Genomic DNA, 20,489 nt, shown 5'->3' on the forward strand with positions numbered 1-20,489 from the left:
TTTTCATGCTGCTAGTCAGAAAATCTTTGAGCTACCAGTAGTCAGTTTATTGTTGCTGAGGGTGATTAAATTTAGTGTCCTCCTAGAAGGCTCCTGGGTTTAGCTCTAAATGAGGTAATGGAGTAGACAAATGGCAAACAGTCTTATTTTCAGAGTTCGGTCCTATTCAGATGAACTGGCCTTTGTCTCGGGGGGGGGGGGCTTCGGTAACTGTCAGCATCCGTGTCTGTCTGATTCCTGTATGCCAGTGGTTCCCAATCCGGTCCTCAGGGACCCACAGCCGGTCCACATTTTTGCTCCCTCCCAGCTCCTGACTGGAAAACAAACACATGGACTGTCTGTAGGTCCCTGAGGACTGGGAAGAGCTCTTTTATACTTGTTGTATACCCGGTGGTAGTGGAAAATAGCCATTCGAGTAACCAGTCCCTTAAAACCAGAATTCAAAAGGGCCTCTTTGCACGCACGTAATCGGCGATTAAACGCCTACCCTGTGTAAATCGAAGGCAGGTATTTTAGTATCTTCTGAACATCCATACCGTGTTATCTTTTCAGAATCAGATAAAGCTAAACTTTTAGGTTGAAATGATTCTTATTAATGTCTCTGTCAGACGCTTAGTGATTCACTGATATGTGTTTTTTGAATTTGGACTGATTATGATAAACGGCTAAATTTGTACTGTCACTGAAACCTTGGTCCACTGGTTTGGTTAAATGGTGAATGAGCTGATGAAATTCCTTGCCCCCCACTACAGAAAATGGCTGGTTGTCAAATGCAGTAGCTCTGTTATTTTAGTAGCTACATCTTTAGCTTTGGTGCTGGAAACTCCGAATATTGATTGAAGACTAAATATTGGCTGTCAATATTGACCAAGACTGAGACCAGTACTGATGCCTTTTTAACGAACATCGTCCAATACTGATATGTTAACGTATATATTGTGCATCTCTACTACCACTTGTGTTGGCTGTTGCCTTGGGGTGTTTACTGATGTTTATGTTTTAAAAGACTTGGGCAGAAGCCAATGAAGATGACCACATTTTTGCCTGTGCATCTTTTTTTGAATTGATAATAAAAATGGTGTAACAAGTCTATTATTGTAGCTTTCATAGAACACGAAAATAATCATTAAAAATGGCCCGTGCAGACGTGATGAGGCTTGGGACTGGCCTTCGCAGACAATAATTGGCCTGGCCTGGCTTGACTTGGGTTGGAGGTCCTGCTCTAGGCGGGTTGGTAAATGGAAAGCCGGGGGGAGAGAATCGGGAATCGCAGCTTCAGTTGAGGACGGAGCACAGATGTGGGTTTTACAAATGCAGTGATGGAAAGACTTGAAGAAGAAGAAGAAAATGAATCAGCAGAAGCAGGAACTGGAAGTGGGTGCATGAGGGTTTCAGTGGTTAATGTGAGGCTACTGGGGGGGGGAGGGGGGGGGGCAGAACTGAAAGCTCAAGGAATTGGGAATAAGGGACAGGCAAGCTCGTCATGTGATTTTGCGCCCCCCCCCCCACTGCAATGCTTAATATAAAGTACCTAAATAATACCCCCAGAGCAGATTATACTGCCTTCCATGCTTAATGAACCCTCTGAAGACTGGCTGGATGGGCGATAGAGTCTCCAGACAATGGCCACTGAGTCGGTGCCTCATTATTCTTGTGCAGTTGTAATTTTTCAAGGCTATTATTATGCCTTCTCTCGGGGAGGGGGGGGCTGCAGCAGGTGTGAGTCTGGGGTATGTCATTAGTCAGGCACAGGGGGGAACGTTACGGTGCAGGATAGCCTGTGTTCTTCCAGTGGGTCATAGTTGGGGGTGGGTGTTGAAATTTCTGTATGGGTATCTGATGGGCTGGAATTTTATAACTATTGGCAAACCCTCCCACAGTGACCCCCCCACCCCAGGATGGAGAGTCATTATAACTCTGGTGTTACAGGTCTTTACCCTTTGATGCTTTTGAAAGACTTGTTCTCTGTGATCTAAGTGGCGAGGGACTCAGATGACCGTTTGCAGTTTCTGTGCAGATTAGAGCGACACTAAATGGGAGAACCGTCTTGGGAAATGTGATTTTAAGTATCCCAGTGGCTTGATCAGTTTCTCACGTAAAGCTCTAAAACTCTTAAGCTGCAATTTCAGCTTCTCCTAACAATGATCTAAGATCCTCAGAGATGCAATACTGTTGACTGCTGTAGCATCATCGTTAAAAAAAAAAAAAAAACATCCGACAAACGCTTTCTAAAATCGTTTTCTGAACGTCAGATATCTTTGGGAAGATGATGTAAATTCTGCAAGGGATTGATTTGTCAAAGAATAGCGCTTTGATGAAAGATTACGCAGGATTTTTGTCTGGCCTGTTTGAGAGCCGGTTTGAGGTAGAGGGTTCGTTGCTACGGTTACTGGAAACAGAAGACTGGATGTATCTGTGGATCGTAACCCGCTAAGGGTGTTACTGCACAGACTGAAATCCCCCCCCCACCCGATATGTTTTCAGTTTAATTGTGCCCTCCCTCACCAAAACAAAAAAATAAGGTTTTCCATAGTGGTGTTCAGCCAGTTAGCCTCTGAGAAAAAGTGTCCCCCCCATCTGTCCATCCTGTCAGATCTTCTTGTGTGTTTCTTGTCCTGGCTCAGTTCTGCTGTCCTGGGTGATGGTGAAGCTGCTCCGGTCTGTGTGCTCTCCTTTACCTGCCTGTCTACAGTCAGGTCATCTCCCTTGAAATGATGCTTTATTTGCTATTTGTGCAAGTACTTTGAATTATGTTCATGTTTTGCATATCCCATCTTGCCTTTTTTTTTAGACATATGCACACACCCCAAGCTGAGAGTGAAGCATGGGATCTGAGCTCAGGGTCGGCCCTTCATTCAGTGTCCCTGGAGTGTTTTTGGAGGGGGGGAGGGGGGTTAAGGATGTTGCTCAAGGGTCCAGCAGCTCAGGATTTGACCTGGCGATCTTCTGATCACAGTCACAGAGGCTTAACCCATTGAGCCACATGCTGTCCCTTTGTTATTCTCCCGGGAAGCGGCTCGTTAAGCTGAAAACCCGAGCCTTGTCATTATCGTGTATTTCCCGCTTCTTGTTCATTCCTTGAAAAACTAGTCGAGAAACATTTCAACTGACTGACTCGTCCTTGAGCATCAGCGATCTCTGATGTTCTGCATTAGTTTCGTCGTTTCACGCACCATTCGCCAGTTGTGTGTTCGAAACATGACGCGTAACTCCAAATCCATCCCACAATTACGTGTTTTGGTCTAGAAGGTTCTTGGATGGTGTGGAATCACTTGGGCATTCTCAGATATCCACCTCAGTAAAACGTGTCCCCAAGCTACGAACACGAGAATGTTTTGAAAGTTTGACTGAGTATGAACTGTGCGTTTAATGCGCGTCCAAGTGTGTGGGAAGCCGGCGGTAGTGTGCACTGCACCACTGTAACTCCAGTGACTTATTTGTTCACTGCAGAATCACCTCCGAGGCTGTACAGCACCCATGGAGAGAATGGTGTAATTACCCCCCCCCCCCCCCCCCCCCCCGAAAAATCAGCAGGGTCTTCTGCCAGCCCTGAAGGATGCAGGTCCAATTCGAGGGTGTATGAAAAAAACGTGGCTCCTTCTCTCCATTGGGGGGGGGGGCGCTTTTGTTGGACCTTCACAGCAGGCTGTGTCACATTAAACCCACTTCTTAAATTATTTTGGGGAATTGAGGTCCCAACCTGAAACCGTACTGGCATGTGGGGCATGTGAGGTATGGCAGCTTTCCGTCTCATGCCGGTGTTTTTATAAGCAACTGCTGATCGCGGTTCGGAAACGTGATCCTCTACTGCAAAAGTGCATCCACTGTCCTCTTCTCCTTAGGTATTATGTTGCTTGCTGTTGATTTTTCTGTTATATTCTTCCTCCTGATGAACGGACACGACGGCTACCTGCCTTTTCGCTGTCTATTAATAATCGGCGTTTGGCAGGACCCAGTTGCCGCTGGCTCAGGCTCCTCCCCCCAGAGAGTTTCCTCCAGATGTCTGGCATGGCTTAGTGCCAGAGGTCACCGAGAAAGACTGTGGCATCTCCTCGTCGAACATCTGCCTCCGTACCACACGGAACCGCATCCCACACAGCTGAGAGAATCTGACCCACGGAGGGGCCACATGATACTCAAACCCCCTGAATCTGGCTATTCGATGCAGTTCTCAGGTGGCAGCCCATCCTGCCTCTTATCCCAGTCGTCCCTGGCGCCCTGCACTCTATTTTTAACGAGTCATGTGACACTTCTGGCTATCAGGTGACCCTTCCTTCTTCCCCAAGTCCAGTTTCACTATCGCTCCACGCTATCAGTATATCACCTGGCCCGCGGCTCGATTTCACTACCTGCTTAATAGCCCTGTGCGAGCAGCACCCCTCTCTCTCGCATAGTGCATCCTCTAGCTAGTATCATGCAGGTCTGCTTCGTTTTCTCACGTTCCCTTCAAATTTAGAATAGGAAAGTCATCCAAGGAAGATTTAAAGAGCAGAAACAAAATGTTCTATGTGGGGCAGGATAGTGCGACCAAATATATGACAACAACCAGATAGTGTTGCATTCCTGATTCACTCGTTTTGTGCTGAATTTGGGCCAAAGTATTATGTAATCCTTTTTTATTGTTAGTATGTGTTTACTACACCTTACCCCGCTCTATCCAGAAGGGCATGCTTTCTACTGCTGGCTGCTAATGACAGGTTTCATGGAACATAAGTGCGAGGTCTTGCTGCAGTGTCTGCTGGAGACGCCGAGGGTTTGACTCCGGAGTCCTAAGACATACGTGAGGGATATGAGAAGACGGGCATCTTGGGATATGCCAGTCACATCAAGGCAGCTAAAATTAGATTTGGAAAAAACATGTTTCTGATATTGGATGATCATCTGATGATGATGATGATGATAGTAGTAATAATGTGTGACATGTTTAAAAAAAAAAAACACCTGGTGCTTGGTTAATCTGTTTGTTAGTTGTGCATCGCTGAACAATTATGTTGGATAATCGATGATGATGCGGGGGCGGAGTGTGGCGGGTTAGAACGCTGTGACTGTGATCAGAAGGATGCTGGTTCGAATCCCATGGTTGGCAGAGTGATCTCGCCATTGGGCCCCTGAGCAAGGCCCTCAACCCCCAGTTGCTCCAGGGACTGACTGACCCTGCTGCCTCAAAATTGAAAATAAATGTATGTTGCTTTGGATAAAAATGCCTGCAAAATCGGTAAAGTATAATCGTGAGCAACCGTTTATTGACAGGCTGGCATTGTGTTTGAAGAGGACGGATTGTAAACAAAACAAAGGCAGATTGTAGTCCGATGGCAGTAATGGGCACAGAAAATGGCCGGGCGGTTTGGGCCGGCAGTGCCGCGTCCTGGACTGTAGGTGAAGCGTTTGAGCCAGGTAACATCGGAGGGCATTACGGGCAAAGAGCCAAATGGGCAGGGGCCGTTATGTCCGGTCATCTGTGGCATGCATGTTGGGGAAATTCCCCCTCACCTTCCTATAAAGACCCCCCCGGGGGCTCACCCAGCACTTATTAATCAATAGGGCAAATAAAGAGGGAACAGATGCTTACCTTGAGGAAAGGGGGGGGGGGTGTGTCCGTGAGTGTGTGAGTGTCATTACAGGTCTGCGATAAATGAACCTGTGATGTTGATCCCCCCCCCCCCCCCCCCCCGCCCTCCCATCTGGTTAAAGATTAACACCTTCCTTCTGTGAAACTGGATCGGGACCGGTGGTCCCTTCCTGAAACGCCTCCCCCTACCCTTGTGGTATCATCTTTTGGTACCGCGCCCACCCTTTCTCACCATCCTGGCATATTGTTTTTGCGTCTTGTGCCCACCTGCCCGGCTGGGAGGGCATTGGACGGGCACATGGGGGCTTGATGGGGGGAGGTGGACCCCAGCCAGACTCGTTACCTCTTCATCAGTACCTGCTGGAAGACGTCAGAAACCTGACAGGATCGTGTGCGCAGTTCCGGGGAGGGGAAATAGCTTACAGTATGCCTGACGAAGTAATTACATGAAAGCGTAATTAGGCTGTCAGATTAAACGCAGTCTACTCATCTTAATTACAGGTCAGGAGTTCCGCGCTCTGCTAATGGGCACGCTCCCTTTCTCTACGGAAGGGTGTGTGGTTGTGACCATGTCGAGAATCGCAGCCTCGATTGGTGAAATTCACCGGTCCAGTCAGCCCCAAATTTAATTTGGTTACGGTAGGTCATGCAGCCAGCATGGAATCGGGCCCCTGAGGGTAGCCCCCCCACATGGTGGGTGTGGTCAGCTGGGAGTGGAGTGAGATGCTTTCGCACGTCTGCCCCAAATAGCTCACTCACCCACTGGAATAAATTACAGAAAGCAGCTTTGCAACGTCCCTTTGCGAAAGCAGCGGTTCGGTGGATGGTATTTGTGAGCAGGTGAAATTTACTCTCCTCTGGTGCTTTCTGAAGCATAAACCGGGCCCTGGAATTGGATTTGGATTGACGTTCTTCCTCTAATCATTTGCCGGTCAGGGTGTCGTTGTCACGCTCTGTGTTGCTGTGCCGGGCTCACGTCCAGGTCAGGTTTGACGGTTGGCTGGAGCACCAGCTGTACTTGAAGCAGCGAGAGGAAAGTGGACCGTCGACTGCGAGAGGACGAGAGCAGGGTACCCCTGGATTCAGGCCCAAGCCCATCAGGAGAGCAGTGACCCTAGAAGTGCTGACGAGAAGCTAATGTCTCAGCCAGTTAAAGCTTGTGACTGCCCCCCCAGTGGTGGTCTGGTCTTTCAAAGTACCACTGTTGTTTGTTCAGGTTTATTGTTGCTCGTTCATTTCGGTTTTTGTCCCATTTCTTGTTTTTTTTTTTTGGTATCGACCGTGACAAAGGTGATTAGCTTAAGCTGCAAGCATTAGGAAATAAAACGGTCTTATTTAGTCGAAAGTGGTTGGTGTTGCTGCAGTTGTATGTTGGAGGAAGTGATGATGGAGGTGCATGGGAGCAGCCAATGGGGGGGCTGGCGTGGGGGAGGGGGGTAGAGGAGTGAGAGAACAGCTTATCAACAGGTCAGCAAATTTACGCCTCTGGCCGGCGTGAAAACAGACGCTGTATGTGTCCGTGTGCGCGTGCGAATTCGCCGCGACAGGTGAGTGTGTACAGCGGAACGGTGCACAGTCTTTCGGATTCTTCCAGCCCAGTATTTTTCCAGGGACAGAGTCATTTGATTTTATTGCTTGATGATTTGATTTCTGTATGTTTGCTTTCAGTACAAACGCAGCTTTCCCCTGGATATGCAGTATTTAAGGGAGGTGTCTCTCCCTTGTGTTGAATATTTTGTATTCCGAGGTTACACCCTCCCTCCCATGACTGAGTGAGCAGGGGGTCCCTCCAATCCCTCCCTCCTTTTCTGCTGCCCCATCTTGTCTGTCCTCATCTCTCCCAGCCAGCAGCTCACAGCAGAGGTGCTACAATCAGGAGCTCATGGTTGGGGGGGGGGGAACGGCAGCTTTGTTCACGTCCCAGGAGGGTAACGTCAGCCACCTGCCTGGCAGACAAGATGTGGCCTCTGTGCCCCCCAGCTGCCCAATTCTCACGGGCTCCATCGCAGATTTTGAACAGAGTGAGCAAATTGTGTTTCTCGCTCTGTGTGCAGGTTTTACAAACATTACATTGTGGTGAGAACCTGTTATTTTGGACCATTTTTGGAGGATACTGAGTTTTATAGAAATCTGTGACTGCAAGCGAAACATATTCTGTGTTTTGTTTGGTTGCTCATGGTTAAGGTTAGGGCTGGGTGGGGGGTAAGGTTAGGGCTGGGTGGGGGGTAAGGTTAGGGCTGGGTGATATGAATACAAAACACATGTACACACACACACACACACATATGCACAAAACGCGCACGCACATACTCACGCACACACATACTCACGCACACACATGCTCACACACGCACATGCACACATACGCACACACGCACGCAAACACACGCAAACACATGCACAGACACGCACACACATTCACCACACACAGGCAAACACGCACACAGACACGCACACACACTCACCACACACACACACAGACACGCACACACACTCACCACACACACACACTCACCACACACACGCACAGACACGCACAGACACACACACACGCACAGACACACACGCACAGACACGCACAGACACACACACACGCACAGACACACACACACGCACAGACACACACACACGCAAACACGCACACAGACACACACGCACAGACACACACACGCACAGACACACACACACACACACACGCACAGACACACACACGCACAGACACACACACACACGCTCAGACACACACACAGACACACAGACACACACACGCACAGACACACACACAGACACACACGCACAGACACGCACAGACACAGACACACCCACATGCACTGACGGCTCTTCAGGTTCCGCTCCGTTCCAGTCGTCCTTCTGCTGGAGCTGCTTTTGTCCACAGCGGCACCATTACAGACCAGCAAGCCTGGATGAAAAGGCGGTTTGTCCTAGACTGACATCCTGAAATGATTTGTTTTAAAAAGTCGCTCTTCCCTGAACTGACCCCTGTGTTTCTCCAGAGCGTTTTTTCCCCTTTTGCTGGGCAGTGAAATGTCGATATTCTAAGCAGCAGGACCAACGCTGATGTGTTAAGGTCTTGACCTGTTCCCGCTCGGATATCGACGGGACAGATGTCTCGGAAGGACCTTGAACCCACATGTCTCATTTTCATTGCAACGGAAGGACAGAGACCAACAAAGAGGATCATTTGGATTATTTTTTGTTGAGCACAACAATGAATAGGTAACAGGAACCTTTGTCTGGAGCTGCCCTATTATGATAAAAAGCCCATTGATAGGGCTTCATCTTCTTACTACTTAGTCAATTGCAAAGTGGTACAGTCAGGGTGGTAATTTTATATTTTGCCTGAGTTCTGGGTTCCAGCCCTGCACCCCCCTCCCCCCCCCCCCCCCCCCCCCCCAGGGGAGCTGTTGTTCGATTGGGTGGATGGAATCTTTTTTCTTCCATCTTCATAAAATCTGTCCATCTCTCCATCTTCCATCATCTATTGTCCAGCACAGGCAGGAAATGAACATGAACTCAGGGAGTTTATCCATGCTACCTTTTCCTGAACTACAAATTAAAACCGAAAAAAACTATATCGTTTAGCTTATTATATTACATTTTATTCATTTATCGGACATATCCTCGCAAACTCAGGAAAAAGTCAGGCACCCACGATGCACGTCTACATGAATCATCTCGACTTATTTCCGGTTTGCATCCCTTCTTCTTCTGTGGCTCCGTTCTAGGATTTTTTTTAAGGTGGGGGGAGGTGTAAGAGGGGTCAACCTTATGATTAGCCAATGATATTTTTTTGAGCCAGGAAGGGGCATTCCATGAGCCAATCAGCTTTCAGCTGGGGCCGCTGTCCCTGAGGCCCCGCCCCTGTATGTATATGTGGGATTTCTGCTGGCGTGCAAAGTTGATCTGGACTGTCAACACTCTCAGCGTAAATATTATTGCCGTGACGACCAAGAGCGGCAGCTGGGTCAGGCGTGATCTCTGGTTGTGTCACCCGCTCCAGTGTGAGTCAGCACAATCGGCTTCCAGAGTAACCGGGGAGGATTCTCGGCTGAGATTATATAACTGAATGCTGTGATGTATAATGGAGAGATGATGACTTTTATACAGTGTCAAGTAACTTTTTCTTCACTCCACTCGTGTTTTTTTGCAGATTCCACTATGCTTTTCATGTACAGTGTTCATTTTGACCAGTGATGTCACTTTTGGGCCCCAGAGATGGCCATTGAAGTGTTAATCACTATAGTCACTACTACATGCATAGTGACCGCGGTCCAGTTCGATCTGGGCATCTCTGTGGCACCGTATTTCACCATCAGTGTTTATCGCGTTGGCATAATTGCTTTCCGCTCTGCCGGCCCGCCGACTCACTGCTCGTCTAGGCCGACGGAGCTCCGGGTCCCTGCTCGGGAGGTGCACTCGCCACGCATCATGGGCAAGTGGGGGCTAATCTCTCGGCTTGTGCCCCTTTCCCCCCCATTCTCAGCTCTGACTTGACGGGCAGGATAAACCAGCGATGGATGAGCTTCAGGATGTGCAGCTGACAGAGATCAAGCCCCTGCTGACGGACAAGGTGAGCGGGGCCGCAAAGGATGGGGTGAAGGGGGCGGGGCATTGGGGGGGCTTCGGGGGACAGGGGTGATGGGAGCTGGTCCGAGGCTTCCTCAGCTGCCCCTGTTCCTGTCCGGGTATCAAGGTTTCGGACAGGCGGGTAACCATGGCAACCGCCTCTCGGCAGAAGATACTGGGAGGATGATCGGTAGGGTTGGAGGTTCTGCCGGATCCGCGCGGGTTTCTGCCACCCCCCCCCCCGTCGTATCTGTCAGTGGCCAGTTATGGAGGAAATTCGTGCTGTGGGTGTCCGCCATTCTTCTGCCCCAACCTTGATCTGTGGAAACTTCTGGCTGTGGAAGCTCTGAAAGATTAAACTCTGCCGGTCGTCAACGGTAACCTGAGGGGAGGCATCCTGGGGTTGGGCAGATTGTAACACGTGGTTGCCGTGTTGGCAGTTGGTGGGTGCGCGGATCTCTCCCCAAAAGATAGGGGGGCTGGTGGTGGAATCTAAAACCCTGCATTTAGGGGAGGGGGGGGGTAGGCAGCTAATCCCAGAGCTGCGGACTGATTAAAGATTCAATGCCTACAGTCCAAGGGCCTTAATCCCACCTTTAACCCCAAAAAGCGGCCTGTCGCCGTGGTTTTGCTCATTTACAGTGGCCTTCACAAACCCCCTTGCCTAACTGGAAGCTGAGAACTCGAGCAAACACCATCCTGGTCTCCCCACTGCGAGCTGCATGCCTCCGATCAGATCCGATGCTCACCCAGCTGAGTTTCCGTGACGAGAGTCCTCGGCTAATGCTAATTGGATTGTGTTTCCTTGGGTGAGATTAGATATCCAGGCCCCACTGCTTCCCAGATGGAGGATGGAGGATGACACCCCCCACCCCAAACAGGGTAGCGAAAAGCAGTTTGCTGGAAGCATTATTGTTTACCCCATGCGGCGTAAGGTATGGGTAAACAATCAGTTGGAGGCAGCAGTGAAATGGAATAGTACAGAGGACAGTGCTTGAATCATTCTCTGGAAGCAGGGCTATCAGAGAGACACACGGACATCCAGCTTTAGGAGTTAGCCTGCTGTAGCTGTAGCTGCTGAACTATGGCACCTCCTGGTGAAACCTTTGAGTAAAGCAGCGAGCTAAAACTGCAGGTGAGGGGACGAGAAGAAGATGGAGGAGGAGGAGGACTGCTGACAGGCAAGAAGGTAATGGATCCCCCGATGCATCCCGAACCTGAGAACATGATCTCCACGAGTCTCCTAGAATGTTTCGCTTGCTTGTCACACTGCAGCTTTCCGTCTTTTTGCCGGGCTGAACATCAGTCTGGAACGTTCAACAGAAACTCCTCAAGCAGGGACTTTGCTTTTGAAGCAGAATGATTTAAAAAATGGGACCAATGGTAAAACTGAGCCAGTGCTTCCGGAAGCTCGAGAATGATGCCGAGGGAGAAAAAGCATCAGTTTAACTTTTTTTGTTTTGTTTTGCTTTTCCTCTTTTCAGAATGTCCGGAACTTCCAGGATGTCGACTGTCAGGTGAGCTGTGCCATGCTGGACGTCAGCATCTCGAACACGTCTTACGGCGACGGGAGACACAGTCGGGCCAGAACGGAGTCCTCGAAACAATCCTGGGGTCGCCGTAACTCGTGGGCGCCTTCTTGAGGGCTGGCCTGCTTTGTGCACGTGTGTTTCGTTGGCGTGATTGGGTGAACACCTCGCTTTTAATCCTTTCAATAAGCTTTAGAAGATGCAGTGGCTGTTGGCAACATCTAAGCGATCGCTCTGTGGCTGTAGTGCTGTTTGTCTGCCATACATAGCATAAAATACGCAATCGTATGTACGTGTAAATGACGTAACTGCCAGAATATAATGATAGATTCAAATCTATCTCTTCCCCCATAATGGTTTTATGCCTGTGCATGTTTTGACATACAGCCACGAATCCCCTATGGGATGTACACCGTTGTTCAGTGTCTATGTACATGCGTACAGTATGCCAGCCCTTTTCAGTGAGAGACACTGGGTTTGCTGTGGAGTGGGATCCCTTGGGGGAGGGGTAGGTGTTTGCAGTGTGTCTACGGCTGGTCTTTTCGTCGTGGAGGAGAATCGACCGACCTCACTGGCCCAGCTCCTCGATCCATTAGCGCACCCCTGAAATAGCATTTAGGTGAAAACGTGGAGCTGCTAAATTCAGTTCCTGGGGCTCGGGGTCTCGTGGGAGGTGGGGGGGGGCGGGGCTCTTCCTTTCAGGGTCATGCGGCGCCATGATGTCGTGGAGGGGGGGGGCTGCAAAGGCTGAAAATGTCACCAGTGTTCCCTGGGTTGGGGGTTTCATATTAACAGAGGAAAGAACAGTCAGATGCGCAGTCTTCACAGACGGGCTGGGAGGTGGGGGTGCAGTCTGTACATCCCAAATCCGCTACCCCCTCACCCTCCCCGAGCAACAGTCTAGGAGACTCAACTCACAGACGCTATGGATGTCGTCGGCTGTGGTGCTGCATCCCCTGGCAGCATGTTGCCCCCCGCCCCCCCCCCCCGCCCCAGCAGGAGTGAAGGGTGCCCCCCCCCCCAACTCAGACGGCTGCTCACTCAGCCGTCTCCCACGCGACACTCACTCCGGGTCACGACACAATCGGCGGGTCTGACTAGATGCGACTCTCTCTGCCGTTGGCCACACAGGGACCTGCCAACAGTCAGTCCCTAGGGGTGGTGTAGGGGGGGCGGCTGGCTTCCCTCCGCCTCATTTGCCCCCCCAAGCCCTTGCTGTTGCCAAGGCAACCCAGCTCCTTTTCCGAGCTGGCTTTGATGGCTATTTTTACCCTCTTTTTTTTTTTACCGCAGTAATTTTTGTGGCTGAATGAGCAGCTCTGGGAAGCCTCTGTGTTGTCACACCTGTAAGTTGGTCATGCTTTGCAGATCGTCTCCAGCCGCACGTTCGCATTCCTCCCCAAGAGGGGGCATCACAGCCCCATTTACCGCTCAGTACTGATCACATACTGAAGTAAGATAACCACAGCTCCTATATAACATGCATCTTATTTGTCCACGTAAGATACACAAGAAAAGCTGTTCAAAAATATAGCACGGTATTTTCCATTTCTTTATACTTTGGTTATTTTTATGCATTGTCCTCTATGTACATAGGACATCCATCCATCCATTCATTCATCCATCCATCCATCGATCCATCCATCCATGTATCTTCCATAACCCCACAAACCCGAAGCGATTCAGTCTTTTTTTCGGCATCTTTTTAATTATAAGGTTTTTTTTCCTCCCAAAGCTCTGAGAGAATGTAAACAGGAAGCAAAAGGCACCTCCCCCCTCGTGGGTCTTGTGCGACCTTTACAGAGGTCAGCGCTGCAACAGCCGCTCCGCTGCGCAGCCTAACCAGAGGGCATCTATGCTGTGGGCCGGGCCCCAGCACAGCGGCCCATCCTGGGGGCTGGAACCAGGCCCTGGCAGTCTGCCATCGCTTCCCCCAGATTAATGTACGAGGGGCAGGAAGTGACAGGTGTGCGGAAGCCGGCAGAAACTGGTGTGATATAAATGGTGGCGCTGCGTCCGGGCAGGTCCCGTGCCGTACGTTCGCTTCACCAGGCCGAGCTGTTTTGTTTTACCAAGCCGGTGTCACCGGGGTGATGTGTGACATGCATGTTAACGTGCAGATGGGGAGACGCAGCCCCCACTGAGCCCCACCTGCCATCATGGCGACAGACAGATCATGCGTCGTCCTGTTCAGGGTGACTGTCACGTTGACTCTGGGGGTGTGACCAGAACTGCAAGGCAATTAATCAGACATCATATCAGTGGAACATCTCAGAGCCCAAAACAGTCCTTTACATCAGCCTGCAATCGTTCTGCTCTGTCTCTCCCAGCCTCTTTCTTACACTCTCTCCCTTTCTCTCCTTGCTCTGTCCCTTTTCTTTCATGTCACCCTCTGTCCTCTCTTGGTCCTCCCTCACTTATTGTCACGCTTTCTCTACTTCTCTCCTCTTTGTCTCCTCTCCCTCATTCTCTCTCCTTGTCCTTTCATTTTACTTTGTCTTATTGTCATCATCTCTTTCCCTCTACACTTTCTCTATATCTGTCCCCTCTCTCACTCCCTCCCTCTCTTCTCTGTTCTTTCCTTTTTCTAAGTCGCTCTCTCTGTCTTTCTATCCTTCCTCCTCTCTCTCACTCCCCCTTTATCCCCCCTCCATCTTTCCCTCTCCTTCTCTCTTTTCTCTTTCTTTTTCTTATCTCTTTTCTTCCTCTCACACTCTTGTCTCCATCCGTTCATGCTCCCTTCTTTCTCTTCTTTCTCTGTTTTTATCCTCCCACCATTTCTCTCTTCTATTCTTTATACATCCCCTCTTCTCTCATCCTTTCCTTTTACTCTTCTTTTTCTGTCTTTATCTTTCCTCCTCTCTCTGTCACTCTTCTCTCTTACTCTTCCCCTCTTCTCTCTGTTCTTTCCTTTGCCTTCCTCTCTCTTCTCTACCTATCCCTTCCTATTTTTCTATCCTTCCTTCTCTCTCTTTTTCACTCACACCCCACCCATATGCCCCTGCCCCCTCCCCCCATCCCTGCCCTGCTTGAGCCTTACAGACACCCCAGGCCTGTTCTCCCAGCATGCCCTCTGTGTCGGCAGCAGACATGCTATATCGTCGTGAAGCAGCACCACAGTGCCCTGATTCTAGGTCCCGGCAGCCGGCTCATCACATAGCAGCCCGTTTGTGGCACGACTGCAGTGCATACAGGATACACCTGTCCCCCCCCCCCCCCCCCCGTTTGGGCCCTGTGCTCCCCCTGAACCGTGGGAGGGGTGACACACACCGGCTGGGAAGCACTCCACGTGCCTGGAGCTGTGGGAGCCTTCGCATCGCACAGAAATGTCATGGGGGGACCAGGTGCGACACGGGCCCGTTGGGGGGGGTGGGCAGGAGCCCCAGAGCTGCCCGGGTGCTGAAATGTCAGTCTGGCTGTCTGGGCTCATGGGAGGCCTGTGGATCAGGTGACCTACATCTGCGTGGTTCACCGTCAACATGGTTGGCATGAAGTTCATATGAAAGAAAAGATGGCCGCCCATTCTGAGAAACACGGTTCCTAGGGAATCAGATCCACATCACAAGTCTTCCTTTTGGAACCATAAACCGATGGATTCTTTTTTGGGTTGGATGGGTTCTTGAATGGATTCTTTTTCTGGGGGAGAGGAACCAGCACATAAGTCTCATTAGTGAGGAATCAAGCTGTACCGGCGGAAGAGAGGCTTGCGAGACTGAGGGGCTGAATGATTTCTTACCTGGCTGGTGCCGGGAGGCAGTGCCATGCAGGTTTGGGCACAAGGCGGCGGTATGGATGCCAGTCCATCGCAGGACACATGCACACATACACTATGGGCAATTTAGAGGCACCAGTTAATCTAACCCCCCCCCCCCCCCCCCTTGGGGGAGTGGACAGCAGTGGTAACAGTGTCTCTGTGTGAGCCTCTGGTGGACGTAACATGCTACTGCGCCCTGGAATCTCTGCGTTAAGAGGGATGTTCAGATCTCTATGCAGAGTGCAAATTAGCAATACGAAGTAGACAGCGAGGAATATGCTCCTCTGCGTGATGTTCTGTAGGAAAAAAGGTGGCATTTACTTAATTTCGTTCTTTTCCTCTAGGTTTTATCGATGAAACTTAAATGGGACACAGCTCTTCTCATTAGCTTTATTTTGATTTCAGGAAATAAACAAACGTGACTTAAGCCGAAGATGCTGAAGCGCTTCTCAAATCCTGCCGCCTCGGCTGTTATCTAACAGCTTCAGTGACGTGATGAGATGTGACTGATGAAATAAAATAGCCTGCTTCTCTTTCATGACATTTTTTTATATGATTTTTGAAAATTAAAATTCAGTCCAAGATCGTCCTTTTTGGTGACCTGGCGTTTGTTTGTTTGTTTTTCGCTTGCTGGTCGATTTGCTCACGGCACCATGTCTGCTTGGGGTTTAGCTTGAGTAAAACTGCACTGTCTTGGCAGAGCTTCGGACTGGGCTCCCACTCTCTAACATTCTGCCTGTCGCCCTTCAGCACGGAGCGGCCAGTTAACTGTATGGCTTTGTCTGGCCTTCATTCTGCAAATGGCTCACTCGTGGCCACAAGGTCGTTAGCAAGCTTTTGTCGCTCCTGCGCAGACTGCTTGATTGTTAAGGAGACGGCGGAGGGCGATGGCCAGCTGATCTAATTGGAGAGTGACAGGGGAGACTTGCACGCCTGCCCGGGTCAGCTGGGAACCAGTCCTCCGCCCTTTTTGCCTTTGGCCCCGCCCACCTGTCCACTTCAAGGCGTCTAAAGCAGCGCCCGCTCAGATCTGGATACTCACCCGACGGAGGATCCTTCTTTTCGACCCATTCTTTCTCTTTCCTCTATTCTCCCTCGCTCTGTCTATACTCTCCCTTCTTTGGAGGGACAGACGGCTGGAAACACGCGAAGCGTTTCTTCTTTTCTTTTTTTTTTGCAGCCTCCGAACTCTGAATTTTTCCAGCTCGCTGAAAACATGGCAGCTGTCATAGACCATAGCCAGAGCATCTTCAGCCTGGAAGTAGTGGTGAGTGTGCATGAGCGTGCGCTAGCCTGCTGGGATGGGGGTGAGGGTACCTCCAGGTGCCCCTTCTGCCCCAGCGATTAGCTTGATCGAGCGTGGTCCAGCCATGATTATTCACATTTGCATAACTGAGTAAACAGGGTCTGACAATCCCTGGATTAATAAAGGGTTCAGGGTCATGCTCAAAAACCTAATGGTGCTGACCCTGGGATTCGAACCCACAACCCTCTGATAGTGAGAGCGCCTGAGGTGGCCAAATAGGGAATTATAGTCTTAATTTGTGCTATGTCCAAGATGTGGACCAGACTGAACTGGGCTAAGTCTGATCCTGGGAAAGATGTAAGGTTGTTGAGTGGAGCATCATGGTGACCCCAACTGAGCTGAAGCAGGGCAGAGTTAAGAAGGGCAGCCTCCCTGAGGAATGTCATCCGCACGCGGCGTCATTCCACCGTGCCCAAGTTGTCCTGCGTGTCTTTGTTTAGGGATGGTGTTCTGCTCCGTGTGGGTCAGCTCCACCGCTGCCCCTTCACCCTCCAGTTTGTCTGAGAGGGAGAGAGAAAAAGTCTGCACTGTGTGGGATCCCCAAGGACTGGGCTGAGAGACACTGATCTAAATCAAGCTCACCCTTTGCTGGTGCTTTTGGGACAGTCAGCGTAGCACTTTCATTCGTAACGGAATTTTGTTTTATCATTCCTAAATATACCCAACTGTGGTTTCATTGTTTTAGCGTGACCTTTGACTTTTTAGTCTTATTGTGCTCTTTAATAGTGAAACTCGAGAACCTTTGGAGAAATAATTTTTTTGCTTTTGTTACCTTGACGACTTGTCCCTTACTGAGGATCGACAGCCCCACCCAGATTCGGGGGGGGGGGGTCTTGACATTTGCTAAAATCTTGTGGTTCCCGGAGTCTAAATATAAAATGTGAGTGTGGGGAGGGTGGGGAACGGATCGAACCAGCTGTCGGTTATTGTTGTGAAACCGACGTGGGGTGGTTGGGTGAGCGAGGTCTTCCCCAGCTGGGGAGTCCCAGATGTAGGCGCCCCCCTGAGTTATATATACCCCACGCCGTCTCATGTCACAGGTGTGAACCAGTGGAATTCTTAACCTGTGGTGTCGGCCATGTTCTTGTGTGTGTTTTCGAGCTTCTTTTGCAGCTGAGTTATGGTCTGGTCTTTCGCCTGCACCAATTAAAACATTCAGGGCTTTGCTGCTCCCCGACATGTAATCTGTGCATTTCATTTTTACTGGCTTTTATTCAAGGTGACATACAGTTAAGAATACAGGGTCAGTCAGTCCCTGGAACATTGGGGGGTTTAAGGGCTTTGCTCGAGGAGCAAATAGTGAAATCACTCCGCAGACCAGACGGTTTGAACCGGTGACCTTCAGCACAAAAGCACAGCACCCTAACCCACAGAGCCCAGCCCAGGAAGTTCTGAGTTGTTTACCAAATATTTTGTATTCTTATGTTCCCCCTGTTCAGCAGTGTTCTGTGATTTCCGTGATGCCTGAGCGCATCGAGGCAGGAGAGTCAGAGCTGCAAAAAGGGGGCTGCACCGGACCTCTGTTCCGATGTAATCTGCCTCATCTTTGGCGACGTGCTACTTGTTGGAGTGACATCTTCTCTTGTTTTGAGGAAGAAAAAAGTGAAAATCAGCATGACAACTTCTATGTGCAGATCTATTCTGTTTGCACTGTTATGCAGACCAGAAACCTCGGATAATTACTGGACACATTAATGGCAGAACAGACCTCAAGGGCTGTAGTGAATGGATGTTTCCCTTCTCTGATTATGAGATTAAGGCCAGACGTCAGTGGACCTTATCTGTGACAAAGAACACGGTGTGAGTTTTCCAGTTCATTCTAGATCTGCTCTTCCTGTGGATCAACGGTACTGCAGTGTATCGGGTGATCACACTCATATCAGTGACGTCAGTGTCATTTACCTGCTGCTGCATGCTAAAATCTCAGCTCCGTTATCTACAGTTAAAAGTAGCTGCTATGGGTCTTTTATAATCAGAAATCATGCAGAACCTTCATCGGCAGTGGGGTGCAGTGAATGAGACTGATGTAACCAGGATGCTTGTGTCTGTACGTATGTATGGTATTGAGCTTTTAGACAATAAGCTCAAATGTGTACTGGTGAATATTTGCAAAACACTGTGTTCTGTGAACAGTACAGAATATGTATGGTGGATGAATGATGCACAACAGCCCACAAACTTTGATCTAATGCCTGTTTGTTCTGAAGAAGCGGTTTTCATCCTTTCTTGAACCAGGTGTTGGTTTGCGTAGCTTGCTGGCAACGCATTTTGGACCAAGTGGTCATGAATCCCGTAAGCAGCGAGCAGACTGACCGTTGTCTGTTCAAAGTCTGATGTGCCTCGTTTCTGATTGGCTCCAGGAGCATGACATCGAAACTCCCTACGGAGTTCTCCATGTGACCATGAGAGGAACCGCAAAGGGCAACAGACCGATCATCCTCACCTACCATGACATTGGCCTCAACCGTAAGTTGCTTTGATGCACACATCCGAAACTTCCTGTCTTCAAAGACTGCAGTTGGTATCATTTAGTTGTTTTGCCATCACATTACCAATGATTGGCAGCAAAGCCACAAGTTGAATATATAGCAATTTTAACACACTTTTACTCCAGCTTCCAGTGAGAGACAGTGTATATACCAGTGTAAACAATATGTGTTGAGTCGAATGGAGTATGAAAAAACAGGCTTTGAGCATATTGTATACTTTTGAATTAGCAGTGTCGGTTGATTAAAAATAATAATCCACTTCATCACAATGACAGGATGTCAGTAATCATGATAAATCGCAACATTAAAAAGGTAGTAGGCTATTTGCTTGTATTTTTTGGAAGATGAAACAAATACATGAGTAGAACATTATGTGTTTTATTTAGTATAACATCTTGGTTTTGATAGTCGAAACCATTGCATGGTTCCAAATGTGTAAGCCGCTAACGTAATTACGCTAACTGTACATCATACTCCACTCTATTTTTATTTTTTCATTTTGCATCGCAACTTCAATTCTCACGTTTTTGAAGGAACAGCAAACACATAAGTTGCATCATTTCTGTCAATCGTATGAATGTTTTTAGTGCAAAAGTTAATATTTTACATAAAATATCTTACTTTCAGCAAGTACAATCCATACTGTTATAAGCCATTTTATGATATATATTTCGAGAAGCATAAGTTAAATGAAACAATTGCTTTGTAGTCTTATACTTGCAAAAAAAGTCATAAAAGTAGTGAAAGACACTAAAGGAACAGCCTAGTTACCAACAGTTTGCATTTATTTAAAAGCAAGTTTTTATAGTAGCAATCAAAATTAGTAAACAAGTCAATATGTAATTTACAAAGTTACTGCTTATCTGAATTCACATTTATCCATGAATTGAAGAGATGTATTTTTATTGTATTTCCTCAGCGAAAACTCTTTCACATCACAAAATAAAGGCTTGAACCTCCTCAGTCAGTATACTCAGAAACCAGACATTGTTCTTATTTATATGAGTAATATCAAGCATTTTCATATATTTTCCTGACCCAATAACAACTGTCAGATTATCGTATGAATTTCGCTATTTGCAAATGGGTAGGAGCTTCATGAGTCGAGTCAGTGACTGTTCTTTTTATTCTCTTTACGAAGCTCTGAAATATATTTCTACCTTTAGGGCCTATATGTTCAAAGATTGTGCGGGAATTTTTTAAAACGTTTTTTTAGACGGTTTGGTGAGATTTCTGTTGTATCCCAAAACAGCGC

The 20,489-nt window shown here is 48.8% G+C and overlaps 1 protein-coding gene across 6 annotated transcripts in view; it reads left to right on the top strand.

Annotated features, from left to right (window-relative positions):
- LOC125712794 (protein NDRG3-like) overlaps positions 1-20,489 on the top strand; it is a 38,621-nt gene that overhangs the window by 3,346 nt on the left and 14,786 nt on the right. For 2 of the 6 annotated variants that reach the window (XM_048983236.1, XM_048983240.1), the window contains exons 2-5: positions 10,074-10,160; positions 11,641-11,673; positions 16,620-16,706; positions 19,106-19,211. In XM_048983236.1, the coding sequence (XP_048839193.1) occupies positions 10,104-10,160; positions 11,641-11,673; positions 16,620-16,706; positions 19,106-19,211 (283 nt within the window). In that variant the 5' untranslated portion in view covers positions 10,074-10,103. Of the gene's footprint in view, positions 1-6,288; positions 6,410-7,782; positions 8,807-10,073; positions 10,161-11,640; positions 11,674-16,619; positions 16,707-19,105; positions 19,212-20,489 lie in introns of those variants that run through there. The other 4 variants (XM_048983241.1, XM_048983242.1, XM_048983237.1 and 1 more) reach the window with 3 other exon arrangements.

This window comes from Brienomyrus brachyistius, chromosome 18, assembly GCF_023856365.1.
Source record: "Brienomyrus brachyistius isolate T26 chromosome 18, BBRACH_0.4, whole genome shotgun sequence".
Classification (NCBI taxonomy): Eukaryota; Metazoa; Chordata; class Actinopteri; order Osteoglossiformes; family Mormyridae; genus Brienomyrus; species Brienomyrus brachyistius.